This window comes from Enhydra lutris, unplaced genomic scaffold (genome assembly GCF_002288905.1).
Source record: "Enhydra lutris kenyoni isolate GAN:26980312 unplaced genomic scaffold, ASM228890v2 scaffoldscaffold50, whole genome shotgun sequence".
Lineage (NCBI taxonomy): Eukaryota > Metazoa > Chordata > Mammalia > Carnivora > Mustelidae > Enhydra > Enhydra lutris.
Window position 1 is genome coordinate 15,100,650 of NW_019154134.1, and position 22,269 is coordinate 15,122,918.

Here is a 22,269-nt window from a genome sequence, read left to right on the forward strand (position 1 = left end):
TCAATTCTAACTTGGTCTTTTATTTAATTCATGGCTTTTAGCAATGCACTCAATTTTCCAAACCTCATCTATAAGCTAGGGATAATACTAGTATTTACCTCCTAGGAGAGGATTCATGTGAACTGTTTAGCTCCGTACCTGGCATAGGGCAGAAGTTAATAACTATTAGCAGCTGTTCTGGTCTTGGGTCTAGGCATTCTTAGATTCATTCCTCACCTTCTCCTGCTCTGCTCTGTATCTCTGGGGAATGAACTCTGCAAGCTCCATTTCCCAGTCTTCTGTGTCTGCTGACTTCTGACAATGATTCAGGCAATGAAGGCACTACTGGGAGAAGCCAGAGTATTTCTCTTTCTTTCTCTCCACCTCATGGCAGCACCATAGGCAAAAGAATCTTTTTGTGATTCCAACTTCAGGTAATAGCACCACACTTACCCCATCCCTCCCCTCTCTGGCCCTATCTTATGATTCTATCCTATAATTCCTGCATCTAGACTCCGATAAAACTACCCTCTTCTTTGGTCTCCCTGGACGGAGTGGTGGCGTCTTCCTGTTGATGTTGATCTATGGGCTTGCCAGCCTCTTCCAACGTCTATGTAACCATTTTTTTCCATTAAAGTCCCTCTACTTAAATATTCAGAGGTTTATATTATTATGGTTGGAAATTTACTGATATAACAATCAAAAATAATGATGATGAGGTATTTGGGAGACTGAATAGAGATTTATTTATTTCTATGAGTTATATTTTGCAGTTTATTGGTTAAGGGCAGAGGATGGCCAACGTTTTTTGTAAAGGGCCACGTAGTAATATTTTAGACCTTGTACGCCATACGGTCTTTGTTGCAACTCCTCAACAGTGGCATTATGGTGTGAAAGAAGCTATAGGCAATATGCAAATGAAAGGTCAGTTCTGTGTTCCAATAAAATCTTACCTACAAAAAGAGGTGACAGGGCCAACTTTGGTAGAGGAGGTGGAATTTTTCAACCTCCTGATTTAAGATGGTAACATAATAGATACATATGTCCCGCAGCACTTTGAAGAATGACCAAACTGTGATTAATTTTTGAGTCAATACAGAATCATATACTTCTAAGACTATAATCTAATTAGCATAAGATGCTTCAATTTCCTCTACAATTATCCCTAAAGTGATCATGCAATCTGTACAAGCATCTATAGAAAAATCAAATACTTTTCAGGCAGTTGCAATTATCAGGTTCTTTCTTACTTTTAGCCTAAATCTATCTTCCTATAACCCTTTCTTCTGGATCTACACTGAACAATCTGATCCCTAAATGTAAGGTATCTAGACCTTGACGGCTTTCATATGAGCACATCATAAGCTTATCATTAGTCCTCTTAAAGCCAGCCATTAAGAACTGGCCTTAAATGTCTTTCTTCTGCTCAGCAAATGTGTCACATATGATGTAAGTTCTGGAAATAAAGCAATAAAACAGATTAGGTCCCTGCTTTCAGGAGTTCATTCTAGTTGGAGGTGAGAAAGAAGAAAAATAAGGGGATTGATGGTGAGGTGACGGGGAAGTTGTTTTGAAATAGTATGGTCTTGGGGCGCCTGGGTGGCTCAGTGGGTTAGGTCTCTGCCTTCAGCTCAGGTCATGATCTCAGGATCCTGGGATCGAGCCCCGCATCCGGATCTCTGCTCAGCAGGGAGCCTGCTTCCTCCTCTCTCTCTCTGCCTGTCTCTCTGCTTACTTATGATCTCTCTCTCTCTCTCTGTGTCAAATAAATAAATAAAATATTTTTTTAAAAAATGGTATGGTCAGAGACATTCTCTCCAATAAGGTAGCCCTTGAGCAGAGAGTTAGAAGAAACAGTGGGAGTGATTTACACATCAGTGTGAAAAGTAAATAGTAAATACAAAGGCCCTGAAACAAGAGTGTGTTAAGGAGGTTCAAGAATAGCATGGAAACTGTAGAAGACTTGATCCCATGCCTATCTGTTTCTAGAATATCCCGGCTAGTTCTGTTAGAATTTACCAGCTGTTCTGTTTTTCTGATTTCACTGTTTCCTTCAGTGAATGCTCTGAATTTGTGTTGATTAGAAATTAACTCAGTAGGAGTTGTATATTCTCATTCCAAAGGAAAAGAGTGATCAAAGAAAAGAATAATTTCTTAAGGAAAAATTACATAAAATATGTTTTTATTTTTTATTTTTTTTTTTAGGAATAGAGAGTTTAAAGAGTAATGCTTTTTAAATTGCTTAAAGGTAATAAATGCTGACACCATGCAAAAACAGTGGGCATAAGCAACCAATTTTTTATGTAAAGCCTGACAGGTTTTCAGCCTCCTGGTGTTAACACTAATCAAGCATCCTCTCCATCTAAAAAGCAACCAGCAGGATCCCACATAAATCCAGAGGGCAAAGCTACAGGTCTCGGCATTTTCAATCTTAGTATTTTCAAAGAAATAAAAAAAATTAATACTAGCATCTTTATCAGCACATTTTTTTTACAGAGATATGTATGTTATTAGCACATTCTCCAGACTATCTACACTTCCAATTACACTGATTGTTTAAAAGCATCTCTTTTTGACTAAACTTAATACTCTTTATTGGTACGTAAACCTAAAAAAAAAAAAAAGATAATTCATTGGGGCATAAAAGTTGCTATAGAAAGAAATCTCAGCTTCTGCTGACAAACTTTGTAGTGGCATTTCTATTACTGGGTTTCTAATCCTGGTTTTGTCCCAAAGAATAGGGTGAACTTGGCAAGTTGCAGAAGGCTTTTGTGCCTTCTCTCTTTCATTTGCAAAATACACCCAAAATACCACTTAACTTCAAGAGAAATACATCCCAAAATGTCTTACAAAAGAGGACAATTCCATAAATACTGTGTTGTGTCTTCTTATCTGTAATAAAGTGTGAGAAGAAAGCTGAGCAAGAAAATTCTTTTTCCCCTTTCCCATTCCTCTCTTCTTCATAAAGGAGATAGGCAGGCTGGCAGGACACAAGGATTTCTATGGCCTCATATAAAATTGCAAAATGAGCAAAACTGGCATTTTATTCTCCAACTTCTTTTCTCTATTGCCCTTTTCACCTTCTGCTGCTTCTTCCTTTCTTGTTTCCGCACTAAACGCACGTTTGCTTCTTCACCATTACCCTAGACAACACTTCAACACTCCCCAAATTTAATTTTCCTCTTCCTCTCCAGGATGGCAACATACTCTTAGCGGGATATGCCCTATTAGTTTCAGGAGCATAAGCGGAATTTAAATTCCAGCCCCTGATCTGCTTAGCAAGTCACGACGTGCTTGACATGGGACTGCAAAGACAGGACATTTTTATTTGTTTACCCAAACAGGCATCACTTTCTAAGTCATGCAATGATACAAGGGCTAACAAAGTCCTTGCTTCCACACCTTCTTTCAGAAGTTGCAAACAAAATTCCTGATTGCCTAGTTATCAGGTATTGTATGATTATCTCACTAAAGTTAAACGTAGTATCCAGTGAATCATCTCAACCAGCTTTTGATTGAATCTTATCTTTTCTCTCCAAAATGTTTTCTGATTTTTGTGTAGTTTCACTGAGTATTTACTTAAAAAAAAAAAAAAAAAAAAAAAGAAAAGCCTGCTAAACCTGTATTTGTCTAGGCAAACTAGAATCTAGCAGTCCTTTTGATAACATAGTCTTCTATGCAAGTTTTCAAACTTAAATCTATTTCTGTATAGCCTGAATTTAACTAAAATGCTATCTGTCCATAGTATAATCCTTTCCCCTAGCCTTTGAAAACGTTAAGCAACAAACATTTACTTGTAATTTTTAAAACATCCCTTTTAAAAACAAAGCAAACAAGCAAGCTCTATTCTGTGCTTAAAAGCTAGTCCTTATTTTTCAAAACGTGTTGCACACCATAGAATTCATACTAACCTAAAGATTAATGACACTTGCTCCTGTTACTTTTTTGCCATATATAATAATATAATAAATATTCTGTAAAATATTTATAAAAAATCCAGTGTTTGACACATAATCTGTTTTCTAATTATAATTTGGGACACAGTTATAATGCTGTTATGGATCAACTCTGTACCTTGTTATCACTTACCCCACACCTCTCCCTGGGGGCAAGGTCTGTAGTTTCAGAATGTTCTCAGCTATCTGGTTCTGCTGCAGGGTAAGGTTAGACTGGAAGTAAGACAATGCCAAAGGTGACCAAACTCTTTCAGAGACGCTTACCTTGCCACACCCACCTCCCAAGGGCTCCGTCTACTACAAGAGCACTAAAACAGTACTCAGAAATCCCATGCCTGTCTCATTCCCTTCCAGAGTACTAGCCTATTGCTCAGATTTAGTACCTCATTTAAAAACACTTGAAAAAAAAAAATACTCTTGTTCTTCCTCTTTATAAAAGTGATTTGAAGATATAATGAGGTTATGTATGAAAGTACTTTGTAATCTGCTCTGAAACAAAAATGTCTATAATATTATCTACACTCTGTTAAGTACAGATGAAGTATTAGGAAGTAGCACTGAACGTTTTACATGTGTTAAATGTACATGTAGAACATGTACATTTTATTTCTCAAACAGCCCTGCAAGTTGGATATAATTATACTCTATATAGCAGTTCCCTAAGGTTTAGTTATTTTGCCAAGACCAAACAGCAACAAGGGTTAGAGTCAGCATTCAAACTTAAGTCAATCTGAATCCAAAATCCATACGTTTTCCACTACAATCCTACCATGAAATATAGGCTATATTTCTCCACAACCAAAGGAGTATCACCTCTTAACGACTGTAAGTAAGGTCTTGAAGAAGAAAAAAATTGCAGAATAGCATGCCTCTCTAGAATAGCTGACTGGGGGCACCTGGGTGGCTCAGTGGTTTGGGGCCTCTCCCTCTGGCTCAGGTCATGATCCCAGGGGTCCTGGGATCGAGCCCTGCATCGGGCTCTCTGCTCAGCAGGGAGCCTGCTTTCCTTCCTCTCTCTTTGCCTGCCTCTCTGCCTACTTGTGATCTCTGTCTGTCAAAAAAAAAAAAAAAAAAAAAAAGGCTGACTGAGAAAATACCTAGGAGAAATACCTGAGAAAATACTACAAAATCTATGCTTAAATTTTTGAACAGACCACAGATGACCTAGCAACCCTTCTGAGTCTATAATTTTTTTTAATAGTCTTGATGTATAAGATAAAGGAGGAGATGTGATGTTTAAGATGCAAGACAAATAAGACTTTCCATCCCAGCCTGAGTGAAGCTTAGGTATTTCACCAGAAGTTTTACCCTAGTTGTCCAGGTTGCTTTTACACAACCAACTTGAACAATGGAAATCTGAGTAAGGTGGAAGGGCACACAGTGACCTGCAATCCCCAGGCTGAATACAAACAGCCTATTAGGCAACCCACCTCCAAATATTTATAAGCCATATACCTACACCCAGACACAGGTATCAAAAAAGGAAAGTTCCATTCATTCCCATACCTCCTCACCTTCCCTCTTTAACTGCAACCCCCCCCCCCCCCACTGCCTCTTGGCAGACAGTCTCTGCTTTTCTCTGCTTTGCTGTCCTTTGTGGTATATGCCTCTCCCTTGTGGTATATGCGATAAACTTCTACCTCCTTTATTCTGCCTTGGGTGAATTCTTTCACTACCAGCGCTGCCAGCCTCCACCTAATCTGATCACCCCACACTAGTCATATTATCAAGCAGCAAATACAAAAAACATACAATAGGAAAAGGAAGGATTTTTTTTTTCCTTCGGTTTTGGAGAGTTAGCTAAGGAAAAACAGGAAATTCTTTTTGGAAATGTAGATATGTCCTTTATTATGGCATTATGATTTCTATAAAATTCTGCTCTTCAAACCAAAATCTTACAAGGGCAACGTCTATTATCTATTAGATTAGCTTCTGATCTAAAATATCCCAGGGGCGCCTAGGTGGCTCAGAGGGTTAAGCCTCTGCCTTCAGCCCAGATCATAGTCTCAGGGTCCTGGGACCGAGCCCTGCATCGAGCCCTGCATCGAGCCCTGCATCGGGCTCTCTGCTCAGCGGGGAGCCTGCTTCTCCCCTCTCTCTCTGCCTGCCTCTCTGCCTACTTGTGATCTCTGTCAAATAATTAAATAAAACCTTTAAAAAATATATCCTATTGTAGTTGCTATTTTAATGGTGAGATTGAACTTCATCCAATTCTACTCTATATCTATAAAAAAGCTCCTGGTTTCTCAGTAACTTCAAGATGAAAATCATTTTAATTTGTTCCTGCTATAGCTATTGTCTTTATATGCTGTTCTGTCCTAGAGACCATCATAGGGATGTCAAAGAAAGAGTCCTTGTCCAGTTGCTTCTGAAGGCTTCTGGGGTGACCAATGATTATGACCTAGGGAACAAACTGCCTGTCTAACACATCCTAATGCAGATAATCAGCTTCAGAGTCTAAAGTGTGAATACCTTTGGTCTCTAGGCTAATTAAGTTGCTGTTGAGACTGGTCAGGCCAATTTTACAGCTGGATACAATTTTCTGACCTATTTTTAAATTTTTAAAGATTAAGATTCTTTTCTTTATAAGTTGCCTCTTCTATCTCTGGGGATCTTTTTCTTTCCAACTGGGGTAAATGGGACAGGAAATAATGGGAACATTGTTCCTTTTCTACTGGAGAGCTCTTGTCTTTCTACCACTCCTCCATCCTTCAAATGTCTGTGGTGGGAAATAAATCAGCATTGGGGAGAAGGTGTGGCTGTCTTGTTTCTGTGCTAGACACTTTTTAAGACTACTTGGCCTACAAAGTTTCTTAGTTTTAATTTTCCTCTAGCTTAAGCAAAAAGAGTACTGTCAGCCTTGCATGTTTCAATCTGATTCACCAGTGTGGAGATCCTTGAAGGAGTATCAAACTTCAAAATAGCAAAGTGTTCTTTTGTGATATATCTCCTTTTGTTGTCGCTATTAGACATTATGAAACTTAGAACCTATAGTGTTTGCTTGTTTACTCAGGTCTCTAAGAAACTCAGAGTAAAATGTGTGGTCCATCTTAATATGCAGAAGGAACTTATGGTACATATTTAAGGTATTGATCCCAACTAAATATTATTTTCCTTTTCCTTGGATTTTCTAATTTATCTATTTTTCACTTATGATTTTAATGAAGCTAATCCAACTCTAATCAGAGAGTACTGACTAATAATGTTAAATAATTATGATACATAAAAAGTGAGAACGAAGTAATAATCTATAGGACTAGCTGGCCAATCACAGAAATGAGGTCAAGACTGCTATACTACATGAGAAACTGACAGGCTATGAGGAATGGGTTGTAAGATCTTAAAAGGAATGTAAGTAGGCTCTGTCAAACACATGTGAATCAGACTAACATCTCCTAGATTTCTTTTCTTTTTCTTTCTTTCCTTTTTTTTCCAGAGAGAGAGAGTGCACGTGTGCCTGTGTGCATGAGCTAACATAAGCAGGTCCTGGGGGTGGGAGGCTGAAAGTGGGAGGAGGGGCAGAGGGAAAGAGACAATTTTAAGTAGGCTCTACATGGGGCTCAATCCTAAAACCCTGAGATTATGACCTGAGCCAAATTCAAGAGTCGGGCACTCAACCAACTGAGCCACACATAGATTTTTAAATTTTTTATTATAATGTACATTCTGAGCATAAATTAAATAGCATAGAGCAAACCTCAAAGATTCATAAACAGGTACTCCTGCCATTTGACTGCTTAACATGATCTCATTGTGCGCAAAGATTCGAAAATCTTTCCAGAATCATTTGAATTTATCCTTTATTCCCTATTTAAGTCTCAAGAAAAGCTCTTGGATCACAAATGACAAACCAAAATTATGCTTATGAATTGTTTCCTAGTTTTTGAATGTCAAGTTGATTTTAACTAATTGTAAGAATTTCTCCTAGATATTATTTACAGTGTCACGAAATAAGATGTGCATAGTATTAAATGATGTTAAAAATGCACTTAGGTTGGAGGCTGATCTAATAAAGATAAGTATATTCTTGAATCCCTTAAATTAGGGTAGCTCGTACATAGCAGACACCCAGCCAATACACAGGGAAAAAAGACCATTTAAACAATTGTACATTTAGGGACCATTTAAACAATTGTACATTTAGGAAAAAGTTTCAAGATTAAAGAATACAAACACAAAAGCCCTATAATGTTTCCACAGTAACACCCATTCTATGCTTACTGGAACACACTGAAGTTTTCTTGCTTGCATGACTCAATCTTAACTACAATCAGTTCACTCTTTGTGATTTATTGTTAAATTCTCTTGTCTTAAAATAGAAATTTTTAGAATAGATTTTTTAAATATAGGAGTTTCTACTCTAATATGACACATACATTCTTGAAAAACCTCTTTCTGCAAAATTGCACAGTAAAAATAACAGGCATATGAAAAAATGTGTTAGAGGCAGACAGATCAGAGACAGGACACCAACAAAAACAATAGCAATTCTAATAAAATACTACCACATTTTAAAAAATACATGGCAAATTCCTAACAAGGGAATACTGGAGTAAACATAGGACTTTATCTCCTCCCCCCACAAAAAGTGAAATAAGTTAATAAGCAAGGGTTGAGGATGCTGAGTTACAGAGACCAGAGGCCAATGTACAAAGAACAGGCAGAAACACATGATAAGGACTCTATGACAAAGCATGAGGCCACACTAGCAAAAAGGAGAATGTGGGATGAAGGGTCATCACATACACTACAATTTTCCTCTACCATTCAGCTATATCGATATAGTTTGACTTTAATCGCTGTATCACTTAGTGGCAAATAATATGGCACAAAATGACTCAGTCACTTACAAGCTAATTTGTGTTGCCGAGGCAAAGTTGTAATAGAACAAATTATACCAAAACTTTAAATTAGCATGTTTTTTTCTGGATTTTTGTTGAAAGAATAAAAATTTACAATATCTCAGCAAGCCAACTCACTGCCCAGGAGAAGAAGAACTCTCAGAATGGGAAGAAAATATAGTTAAATCAATGGATCTGGTACCTACTGAAAGCTCAGTAAATGTATTACTACCACTACTACTTCTGTTGCTGCTACTTCTACTAGTAAAGGTGGGAAGTAAAAAAGCTCTGAGCAGACACGTATGGTGTACCCAGGATCTGTCACTCTCTACTTTATTGCTAACAGAATTCTGCTTTATGCCCAGGAATCTACGTTTCAGGAAAGGTGACCTTAACCTCATTTTAGGGGCAAACTTGGATTAGTCTAAACCAATTATGGTAATCCCATTCTTTTTGCCCATGACTGGTTTAAAATAGGTATGTGGTCTCCAGGCCAATAAAATACGAATGAAGTCTGCCAAGCAAACAAGAGAGGAGCTTTGGTAAGCGCTTTCCTTATAGAGAGGAAAGAGACACAATAGTGGTTTATCTTGTCTTTTCCGCAGAATATTGTCAGGACAAAGGTACTTTAGGTGCTCTGATGCTCCACTACCATTTTTGAAGTCCCCTTTCTCAAAGAATTTAGCCTTCAGGAATTTCCCTCACTATCTTGTCAGTTATTTGCGGATTTTAAAGTGATGTTTTAGAACATGCTTATTCAATAATTTTTAAAAAGAGTTCTGTCAGAATAATTTACTCTATCATTACCAAAAATGGAAATATTCTACATTTGTTTCCAAAATGATCTAAGATTGATTTGTTTTGAGAAGTTTAGATATAATATTTACAGTCTTCTTTATAACAATTATTTTTCTACTGAAGAACTAGACTATGCAGCTCAATGCTATCTAACACGGCTATCATGAGCAACATGTTGCTATAAAATTTAAATTAATTAAACTTAAAAGTTTGACTTTTCATTTACACTAGCCACATTTTTTTCTTTCTTTCTTTCTTTTTTAAAATTAAGTAGCTCCACACTTTGCATGGATCCCAAAGAGGGGTCTGAATTTTTGACCCTGAGATTGAGACCTGAGGTGAGATCAAGAGTCAGACACTTATCTGACTGATCCACTGAAGTCCCCCAACACCAACCATTTTCAAGTGCTTCATAGCTAATTTGGCTACTGGCTACCAGTCTGGACAATGCAATATAGAACATTTCTATCAATGAAGAAAGTTCTCCTGGATAGCACAACTAGATTATGTGTTCTGAAAGTTTAAATTTTCATATATTAGATTATACTTTAAAATCCCAACCTTATAAACTTATGCTGAGACAGTTTTATTAACTTAGCATGAAACTAAATTTCAGTGTGATAACTGAATAGTCTCATGTTTTCAACTAGTAGAGTCTAGATTGGTGAAAAAAATTGCATTTCCATGATATGTTGATTGTATCATTTGCTGAAAGCTGAAACCAAAGACAAAGCTGGTAATAGAAATGTCAATCCACCAATAGCAAGTTCTACAATTTGAGTGTCTAAAACAAAGTTCAGGGGTAAAAACCAACAAGACTGATATGTCTAGTACTTTTTTTCTCATTTACTTATCATACATTATTCATATTATAGTACCTATCTTATTAAGGTGGAAATATGTGCCTGCCCCTATAATTATATAACAGAAACAGATATGAATTGAGACATAGGTTTGCCTTTCTCATTCCTACCTAACACAGTCTGATATACAGTAGATACTCATTTTATTCTACCCTTATGTAAGACTTCTATTCTTCTAAAATTCATGCTATAGCATCCAAATCACTATCTAGCTTCATCATTCCTATTAACCTCGTCATGGTCATTTTCTCTCATTTATTAAGGGGTCTGATACCCGGTTCACAGTCTAGGCTTTAACATCATCCTGAGTGACCTCAGGATGTGACCTCATCTGCATAGAAGACTTCCCAAATTCCCCAACCTTGAAGATCTTTGAACTCCTTCATCTTTGCCCAAAGCTAGGCATGCATTCCCTTGGTCACACTGAAGATTTGTCATCATTGAGAAAAGTCTCACTTGTCATATATGAAATCCAGTACATTCCATTCTCTGATCCCAACTCTTTCTATCTCCCTCACCCTGTTTCTTTTACTACATTGGTTCTTCAATTTTTATGAATTTTTGAATTTAGGTCTTTAATTTTCTCCTCTTAGCCCTCTTTAGACTCCACTGCCAAAGCAGACTGCATGGCTCAGCACTTCAGTCATTCCCACCAGTACCCTTAAATTCTTTCTGAACCGTTTATTGTTCTGTTGTAGTCTCACTTTCTCCAATCCATTCTCATATAAAGTATAAATCTGAGGCTAAGTTTTTGAACAGTGTCTTACTGCCTCAGTAAAGATCATGCTGTTTAACCTACAAGCCTTGCATTTAATTTTCCTTCTACCTAGAATGCTCTTTAGTGTCGTTTTCTTCTTTTCTGGTCAGCTCCTATTTGCCCTTCATATCTTTACTTTCCTATGGGAAGAAATCCTAAATCCTTAATTAGGCTATGTGCCCATTCTATGTGCTTTTATAGCATCCCATACTTATTCCATCATATCATATATTTATCACTCTGAGCGGTGATTATCTGCATTTAACTGATTTCCCAGGAAATTATAAGATCCTTGAGAGTAGATGGTCTTTCTTACTCTAGAACAGTCTGAGATATAGTAGGCATTCAATGGTTTGTTGAATGAATGAATAAATAATGCTGATATCTTGAAATGATCATTGTAATTGAAGCCACATTTTATTACTTCTTTGTTACATGCAAAATGTAACATGGAAGTAATTATGATCAATAAGCTACAGAGTATAAGTATGTATGGGAGAAACAGAGCAGGGTAAGAAAGATTAGGAGTCTCGAGGTTGTAGGGAGTAGGGAAAGTTGCAATTTTAAATATGGTACTCAGGCTAGGCCTCACTGAGGTGGTGACAGTTGAATAAAGGTTAGGTAAGAGAGTAAGTCATGTAGATATTTTGCGAGAAGAGTATATAAGGTAAAGGAAATGGGCAATGCTAAAGCCCCAAGGTGGGAGCATGCCTGGTATGTACAAGGAAGGAGACCCGCGTGGCTGGAGCATGGCTATTGAGGAAAAATAGTAAGAGATTAGTTCAGAAAAGTAATGGAGGGCTAGATTGTATTGTCTTTGCAGGCCTTTCTAAGGACCTAATGCTAGGACATGAGTCTAGAATCCATGAAAGAAATCTGGGCCAAAAATATAAATTTGGGCACCAAATGACATACGAATGCTATCGAAGGCAATGAAACTGGATGAGATCACCAAGGAAATGAATACTGATAGTGCACAAAAAGGGGCAAGGACTAGGTCCTGGACACTCTGAGAAGTAAGAGAAAAAGAATAGGAACCAGCAAAGGAGAATGAGAAAAAAACAAATAATAATAAAAAAGGACAACCAAAAAGTCGTATGTTGTGGAAGCCTACTGACTACCAAGTAAGATGAACACTCAGAATTGACTATTAGATTTAGCAACATGGAAGTCATCTGTGACTTGACAAGAACATTTTTAGTAGAATGATGGTGGCAAAAATCTGACAGGAACAATTTTAGGAAAGAATTTGAAGAGGTAGTGGATATGGTATAACTCTTTTGGGGAATTTTGTTTCAAAGGGAAGAAAAAAATTGGGGGAAGAACTGGCAGGTGTTTTGTTTTTTTAAAGATAGGTGAAATAACAATATGTTTGTATGTTTATGGAAGAATCCAAAAGAGAAGATATTGAAAAAATATCTACATACTTACATAACCAAGATTGGTTATATCAAATAACTGAGAATTAAGATAGGAATAGCTTTGCAAAGCATGACGGTGAGGAATAAAACTGTGTTAACACCCCGAGGACATGAAATTAAAAGGTGTGATTTTTAGGTAGGAGGGAGGAAGAATGATCTGAAAGGGGTAATGAGATATTAAAAAAAGTCAATCAACTTCCACTCATTCAAGAGCTAAGGGAGAAAATACCTTTAGAGGGCTAATATTTTAAGTATTGTTAGAGGACAGCCAGTTTCCATTAGAACAACAAAGTGAAGAGAAGGAAAATTCAGAGACATCAAGATAAAAGGGTTTTTGCTGCGAATGGATCATGAATTCCTAAGGGCACACAAGAAAAGTTTCAGTAGCTGGGCAGAGATATAAAACAGAAGATGTGATATGCAGAACTTGATGGGACTGGACAGCAAGAGATGAAGAATGATGTGGGAATCGGGCCTCTTACAGTGGTAAACATAAAATAATCTGATTTTACGGGCAAATTAAGATTAATCCTGGTAAAGGCGTGAGTGTTGGGGGACCAAGTCATTTTGGAGGACCTATGACTGACTCTCTCTTGGTACCTATTGGGGGAGACTGTATTTGCTCCTAGTGCTGGAGCTTCCCCTTGTCTCCTGTTGATCGAATTTCTGGACATGAAGCCTGTTCCATTCACTATTAACAATTTAAAAAATTCATGTGACCTTCATACACATGGATTTATGACCAAATAGCTTATGGTTTTAAAAATTTCCCTGCTCTAGGGGAAATGTAAGCTAATTTTTCATAGCAAAGTTTGGTTTTACTTACATCTGTGTTACAGGAGCGATACCGTTTCCTTTCCCCAAGGCAATATTTTCCACCTCCTGAAGGTCTGAAAACACATTTTGTTAAACATGTGAATATATCTGTCTACATAAAGAGTATATATATTACTTGATGAAAACATTTTAGCATTTATTTTAAGAAAATACAAAATTTGACATTTTACTAGTTATTAAAATAATAATTTTGCTAGTGATTGTTAGCAATAATGATTATGGTTGTTGAACATAAAAACTAAGGCAGTTTACTATAAATAACTTTACAAGACTCTTGTCATGATTTACATTCTTAAGAAAATGCAGTTAAATAAATTTATTTTCTAATAATCATAGTAAGCAGGTGCTCAGTTCAACACAATGAGTTTACAATCACTTAATTATAATGAAAAACCATTTGAATCATACTCAACAAAACACAAAATCTGATGCTATCTGTTCACCAAATAGGAAATAGTAAGTTTAGTATTTTTTCCAGAGTGGAAATGAGAGAATATTAAGTAACTCTCTGGAAATAGTTTTCATTTCAAAGTAAATAATGCAGAAATGAATTTCAATCTCATTACATGAAGTTTGAAAAATTACACCTAAAAACCAGATGGCTTTGCATTATATACATACTGTATATTACACTCAAATTAATGAAAAAGATGTCCAATATTTGATTCACATAAATTAATTTTTTAAGTATTTAACATCAGGGAAAGCCATATGCTATTATTTGGGCATGCTATTTTGAATGGAAAAAGCCAACTTCTCTTTTTAAAAGAAGTCCAAGTCATTCTCTTAAGGATCTGGGTATAATACTTATTATCATAGAGGTTTACAGTTTTGGTTACTAATTTATAGTAGCCGGCAGTTGAACTTGGGTAATTACTCTGTACTTGTTTGAAAAAGATCAAGTATAATTTCAGCTTACTGGTAGTCAATGGAATAATTAAAGTTACATTTTGAATATATTTTCAATGCCGGTGGATACTGATTCTAAAGAGGAAAAGGAATGGCCCAGTTTATTCAGCTAGGGAGAAATGGTTTGGTCAAACAAAAACAGGGGCGTGGGGATGATGGTAGCATGACTAGTTTGTGAGTGGGTGACAGTGAGCTAGCCTTGTTTAGCAGAAAGATAATAATAGAAAGAAAGCTGGGGAATGGAAACACAGAACAAATGTAAAGGGAAATAATTTCAAGCTCAAAAGAGTAAAAGAGAAGAAAGATACTTAGAGATGGGATTTATATAATACTATATATTAAGTAATATATAACCACCCCAGAAAGGGAAAAAAAAGCAGAAGGGATATTATAAAGCCATGCTGCACCGAACATTAGTTGGGAAAGGAGGCCTGCAACCTGAACTTTAGACAAAAAGGGGAGCACTTGATAGGCACCAGCTAAGGAGCAGTTCAGTCTCCGGGTGGACAGGAAAGTCTAACTGCGGGACTGGTCCACCTGTAATGGGCACTGGTGGGAGGGAGAGGCAATCAGCTACCAAAGAATACTGATGGGGCTGGCCTTTCGCCAGGGGGACTCTGACCGGAGAAAAAGAGTGGTGGGAGAGGAACAGTCCGACCTGCATAAAATAGCCACAGGGAGAAATGTGGTGGCAGCTCCGGAAGATGATTAATAGGGGCATGTGAATGGAAACTATTTTAACACATGGGCAGTATTCTTTTCATTGTGATTTGTGATGCGAATCAAGGCATTTCAACCCTTGAAGTGCTCTCATTGGTCCTTTTAATACTAATGTAGCAGTAATAATTTTATGTGACATGTGAAAAGACCTTAGGTTTCCTGGGAATAATGGTAATGTGGCTAAGAGCAGACCTGGATTCATCCATAATTCAGTAGTTTTTGGAGGGGGAAATCTATCTGATTATTACTAGATTACAAGTCTGGCTATACCTGGGATAGATACACAATGCTATTCTTTTTCTTTTTCTTTTATTTTTAGTTGCACAGTAAGGGGGAAGGAAGAAAGAGTGTCCAACAAGGCTCTTCCACTCTCCTGTGCCTGTTGCTTGCTCAGAAGACAAACACTTGGCTCACTAGTGAAACGTTTTTACAGATAACATGTGAAACCACAGCTTTGAATCATTTCCAACTGTGTCTTTTTGTTGGCTCCGGCTTACTTTAGCTACTTACGCTGGACTGTCACAGTGTCTTAGGGATGAGGAGACGCCTCCCCCGCAGGTCCTGCTGCACTCTCCCCATAGTGACCAGGGACCCCAGCCCCCATCTATGCTCTGGGGCCAAGTGCCAAAAGGAACACAATCTCCCTGATAACACCACTGCAAGATTTCACAGAAAACACAGAATTAGCTTTTAGGCAGATAGAGCTATCAGGTTAGAAATACATAAGGGTCAGGCAATGACCAATTATAGGCATTAGCATTCTCCAATAGATAACAGACTGAGAGTTCTTTAACTGTGTTTAGACAATGGCGAAGGTGCATGTGATTTGCAAATTATCTTTAGCTAGGCAATGATTTATAAATCTCTAAGATGTACCAGAAGTCTAGAAAGCTTGACTTTACTTCCTTTTTTCTTATTTCGCTTCCTCCAGAACCCTAGTGTTTCTCACTAAAGAGAACTCAAAAGTCTTTTTTTGATATTTTAGAATTAAATTTTTTTCTTTATATTCCACTATTATTAGGCTCATGGAATGATAACGCAATATGGAAATTTCCCCAGTAAGGAATTTTTATGATGGTAATTGCTTTTACTTAAAAAAAAAAAAAAAAAAAAAAAGGCTGGTTGAGGCTACAATAGTAAAAGAATGTGTTGTGGCATTTCATCTGCACAAGCCCTGCAGACATAATAAAAGTAATGCCAAGATACTAGGGACAGGGTACAAAAAACTCTTACATACACTGACTAGCCATGTGTATAGTCCCTGCATGAACATGTGTACTGGAATTCATTCAGCTTTACTCTGCAGTAAACCAACCACACATATTGCATGTAAGTAGAGAGCCAGGAATAATTTATCAAGACACAGACATCACATAATCAGCTCATAACTCTAACATGATAAATCTTATTTGCAGAATATGGTAAAAATGAAAGCCTTTAAAAAAAAAAAAACAAGCATTGCTAGGCTTTTATCAGTGTGTTTTTCTGAATTATCAAATTTTGACAAACCATACTGATGTTGTGAAAGTCATTTGTTTATAATAAATAACAATAAGAAACATTATTAGTGTTGAATAACTGGTAGCAATGTCAGATTGTTACATAAAAATTCAACTTTATATTAAAACGTAAAGGATTCTGATACACAATGCTTAGAAAGTAATGAGTTTATTACACTACTTCCACATAGCTGGAATTCTTTCACTTTTCACCATTTGCATGGCTAGCACCTCAGGCAAAACAGGCAAATGGAATAGCTTCTTACCTGTTCTCTATGCCTCTACTTGTTTTTACCCATAATCAGCCCATTGTCTAGTAAGCATTCAGAGAGTTCTTTTAAAAAACATATTATCACATCATGTCACTTTGCTTAATGACTGCAGTACTTTCCTATTTTCCTTTACTCTGGTCAGGAGTGGACTTTGTGATCTGACCCCTGCCTCCTTTTCCAGTCTTACTCTCTCTAGCAGATTGGACCAGACCACTGGACTTCTTTCTTTTCCTCAGTACACTAAATTTGTTCCCTCTTTTGGGTATTTGCATTTGCTGGTCCTTCTGGGAATATTTCCTCCCAATTACTGATGTTGCTGTCTTCTCATCATTCGGTCTCAATCAAGTGTCCTTTCATCAGAGAGGTCTTTCCTTGACTACCCTTATTCTAAAGAGGGGTACCTCTCTACTCGTTCTCACCCACCCACCTCCAAACCCACAATGTAATAGAGATTACATTCTCCTGTTTTAGTTCCTTCTTAGCACTTACCATTATTTTAAATTACCCTATTTATTTTTCACATTACTTCTCTAGTATTTGTCTCATATCATTAGTATGTAAAACCAGGAGATGCACGTATGGCTATTTACTTATTTTAAAAATTATGAACATAGCACCATACTCACTTTAGGCAATTCATCTATGCTTTGAAGGGGAAAATTTAGCAATGAATCTAAGCCCACCAATAATCAAGTTATTCTAGTAAAATATATCCTGACAGGCAGGATAGTATTATAGTTGAGAACTGAGACATGAATAAGAACTGAGATACTGAATAAGTAACTTGACCTATCTGCACCTGAGCTTCTTCATAAATAAAAATGTAAATAATAATAAAGCCTATAGCATGTGAGAGTAAAAAAAGATAATGTGAAGAACATGGTACATAGGGAGTAAAAATATCTGATATGTGGTAAGAGTTCTGTAAATATTAGTAACCATTGGGCAAATTCCTTAATTTCTCTGGCTCTCCATTTTCTTATCTGTAAAATGGGAATTATAACACCATCCCTCTAGTAGGGCACATAAAGTGATTAGAACACTGGTTGTCTCATATTAGATCTTCAACAAAATTAGCTAGTATCATTGTTAAAATGGAATGCTCACATGTAGGAATGAGGCTTATGCAACTGCAGAGATCTAAATGTGGTGTGGACAGCACTCATATCCTTCCAAAGTCCTGGAGAAAGTTAAGTTCCTGCCAGTCCTGGATGATGATGATGATACTGAATTCTTGGAAGGCCACACAAATCTTCCAGAATGTAGAAAGAAATCAATAAGCACCCTTAGGAAGATTTGTTTCTCTCCACAGTGAATGATGCACATTTATCTCTTCCTATAGTTGATGGGTCTCAGCATTTTTTTAACTTGTTGACAGAATTTTTATTATAAAAAATTATTTAAACTAAAAAGACAAAGCCAAAAACAGTCAACCCATTTCTCCCACCACTGGCAATCACCAAATTGTCCTCTATGAGCCTGTTTTTTGTTTGTTCTGTTTTTTTAAAATACAAATATACTGGGGCTCCTGAGTGGCTCAGTGGGTTAAGCCTCCACCTCCGGCTCAGGTCATGGTCTCAGGGTCCTGGGATCGAGTCCCACATCAGGCTCTCTGCTCAACAGGGAGCCTACTTCTCCCCACACCCTCTGCCTGCTTCTTTGCCCACTTGTGATCTCTGTCTGTCAAATAAATAAATAAAATTTTTAAAAATACATATATATATTTAATATACAGCATTATATAGCCATAACTATGCTATTTAAATTTAATTAAAATTTAAAATTCAGTTCCTCAGACCCACTAGCCACATTTCTAGGGCTCCATAGCCACATGTGCCTAGTGCTTACTATGTGGACAGAGCAGATACAGAACGTTTCCACCATCACAGAGTGTTCTATTGGAAATGCTGACTGTCTAAAACAGTGTCTAGCTGGTAGTAGATATACAACAAAAATGTACTGAATGAATGAATACATTACTTAAATTATAGAATTCTGTGCTCTATTCTGGTTACTAAATGTAAGGAAGGAGATACTGAGGGTAAACAAAAAGTCAAATTCATCTTTGTTTCCATGGTAGTTGCACTCAGCCAATTTCAGTAGTTTTAACAACATAAAGGAATTTTTTAGAGAAGTACTGGCCAATTAATTATCATTTGTCCTTCAAAAATTAGGCAAGACAAAGCCAAAATTGATTGTTTATAAGGCAAAGCATTCTGATCCCAAGTCTAATAAATATTAAAGTAGGATATTATGAAAGATAATTAGTTTTGTGAAAATTACCATGAAGAAAAAAAAAAACAACTGTCCAAAATGGCAAACCATTGTAGTTGGCTGAACTGATAATACAGTATCAACCCTGAGAGCAGGGCTACTAATAACAACGTACTCCTGAGAGGGAGAGAATATTTCAGCTACCAGGCTATGGTTTACTTAATTGATTTTGAAAACCAACCATTTGTATAATGATATCCCAATTGTGTTAGGCCTTCACCTATACAAAAGTCACAATTTGGGCCAAGTAATATCTATGCCTGCATTTATTTTCTTTGGGAGTAACTGAGCAATGTAATACTGACCAGCAATTACTGATTTTGTTCCCTGTGGTTTCAACTAATGGCAACTAACACTTTAAAAAATTACAAATCTTAAAATTTACCTATTTTTCACGTTGGAAATTTAGCATTATTGATATCAAATAACATTCAAATTTGATTTTATATTTATTTTATATAATCACAGAGTTGCATCTAAAGCTCAGAGGGACTTTGGAATTCATGTTATCTAAATACTTCATTTATTCATAGGAGTAAACCAGAACCTTAAGGAGGCTGACTTTCCCAAAGTCACTTTGGACAGAAAAAGGATTCTCTGTCCAAAATACACAGAAATCACAGGGGAAAAAACAATGTAGGTATAAGATTATATATTACAAGCATATTAGACTATTAAATTATTCTGGACTATCTTTACTTCATAAAATACAAAATAACTCTAAGATAAAAACTCTTTGGTACAATTGTACAGCAACAAGTTATTTCAGACCTCTTTGAGTATTCTTATAATTTATAGATAAAAACTTTATTTTTTGCATTTTTCAGGGGACAGAGAAATGATGAAGGCCATAAGAATCCTGAAAGAGGTAGGTTCCAAAGTATTTTATAATATTGTTATGTATATTTCCTAGATGCTTACAAAATGCAGGGCAGGGAGAGAAGTCACATAAATTCACTTGTTTTCCTTTTAAAACTTACACTGAAGGTAAAACACAAACACAACATTTAGTTTGTAGGATGTTCCTCAGTTCTTATCATAAATTAACATCTACAGAGCAGTATTTCATAAGTCACTTACCAGAAACTTTTATTGCAAAAATTCATGCTACTGAATTATACCTGTTCCATGGAGTTATAACATAAAAGACAACTGTATCATCAAGTTAAACAACAAATATTAATGGCTAAAAAATGAAAAATTCAAAAAGTAATGTAAATATCAGTCATCTAACAGTTGACAAAAGACTAGTGTTTAGCTTAATAACCAGCTAACAACTTAATTAGTTAACAAGATAATTCAGTCTTGTGTAGTCTGTGTTACAAACCTGAGTTCTTATTCTAGCAATATCCCTGAGCCAAAGCAAGTAATTTGTTTCTTCAGATTCCCTACCTATAAAGATAGGGACTAAGTTTAGTTTTCAAATCCAATGTGGTTTGAATTAGGACAACTTCAGAAATTAGTTCTATGCAGACATGCCTTCAAAGAAATTATAAATCAAAAAAGGACTTGGTTGATATTGATCTCTGGCAAAATGGTCTTTTGAGTTTTATTTCATTTCTCCCTGTCTTATACCTACAGTAAAGGATTTCTTTGGAAATCTTACTATTTCTCTGCTCCAGCACTGGTAAATATCTTAACATAGTACATTGATTTTAGAGAAGAAACTTACTTAACTTCATAATAAACACTAAGAAACTTCTAGGAAACTTCATGTGGAACAAGTTGAGCTAATTTTCTAGATTATTACATTAATCAATATACACCAAGACTTTAATGTAAGTCATAAGTAATATAATTAGATTACACCAAATAAAGCAACTTGAAGTATATAAACCTATAAGTGCATAAAGCTGAGAATTTTGAGTGTTGTATTTTCTATTTCCTTTTTTTTCTACCTGTAGTTGCTAAACCTGTAAAAGCTCTATTTTACAGGCAGAGAATTTTACTTCATTTCTTAAACTACATAAGTTAAATATTCAGATGAAGACCAGTTTTAAATCTTTATTCTCAAAGGTTATATCCAAACTAGTAATTTTGGACTGGTCTAAATGTCAGTTTTGTTACTTCAGCCTAAATTTTCTGGATAAATTGGGTAAACTTGGCCTTCTTTTTGCTAATTCAGGTATGTTAAAACAGATTCAGAAAGGTGATAGAAGTAAAACTATCACATTTCAAGAACAAATTCTCCTATTGCTCATTCTTGCTTTTCACATTCCTTCTAAATAAAATAAATATGTTATTAAAATGATCTAGAAAGATGATACATTCCACTGAGGCTTTAAAAGTTTGCTTAAAAAAACACTTACCCATTAATAAACAACATCTTTTGATATTGGACCACTCAATTTCATGATCTCCATCAGGGAATTATGTTCAAACAAGATATATTACAAATCAGACAATGTAAATGAGAATTTGTCAGAATTCCACAAAGCAAAATTTCAGGATGAGTATACACAGTATTTTAAAATATATATAATATATATTTTTTAATGAGAATCATTTAAAGTTATGATTATGGTACATCTTGTACCATAGCCAGCACTTTGGGTTCAGCCAGCATCTGGAATGAGAGACCCCCTAAGGAAATCCTAAGATTTTGAAGGAAGTGATATTGGTGATTCAATACAGAACATTCTTCCCACATCAGAAAAGCTGAGAGTTGGAGCATAGCACTATTAAAAGCCTTATCTTTCCACTGTGCAGGTGCAGGAATGCAAAAGCTTATTTCAGCCCAAATTCTAAATCAGAACTTGTCATCCCATACTATTTAAATTTCTAGAGCAACTGAAAGGAATATTGTTTTTTCACTTCCTGTGTTTATAGTTTGGGACCCAGTCAAAACATATATTCTACTCTCAAGTGAATTAAGATCTAGGGCTGCAAATGTCCTATTACATATCTAGTGCTTTAAAAGGGTATATAATAATCCTATTTTAATCCAGTCCTATGTTTCCCATGCAAAGATACTAGGAATCAATGTTATATAGGTGTAGTCCTAAATCCTGGGCTATATCTCTAATTGGTCTTGTAGAATCATTAAATGAACCTTTTGGCAGTAAACCAAGTATTGGAAACTTCTTTGGTCACCATCAGACCTCGTAAAGATTGAGTTTTGATTTTCCTTAGTATCCTGCTCA

The 22,269-nt window shown here is 36.1% G+C and overlaps 1 protein-coding gene across 1 annotated transcript in view; it reads right to left on the bottom strand.

The window, feature by feature from the left end:
• The window catches only part of LOC111156970 (ADAM metallopeptidase with thrombospondin type 1 motif 6), a 300,261-nt gene that overhangs the window by 72,819 nt on the left and 205,173 nt on the right, over window positions 1-22,269 (bottom strand). Inside the window, exons 12-13 of the mRNA XM_022518156.1 lie at window positions 15,592-15,737; window positions 13,442-13,505 (exon numbers count right to left, since the gene is read on the bottom strand). Coding sequence (XP_022373864.1) covers window positions 13,442-13,505; window positions 15,592-15,737 — 210 coding nt within the window. The remainder of the gene's footprint in view (window positions 1-13,441; window positions 13,506-15,591; window positions 15,738-22,269) is intronic.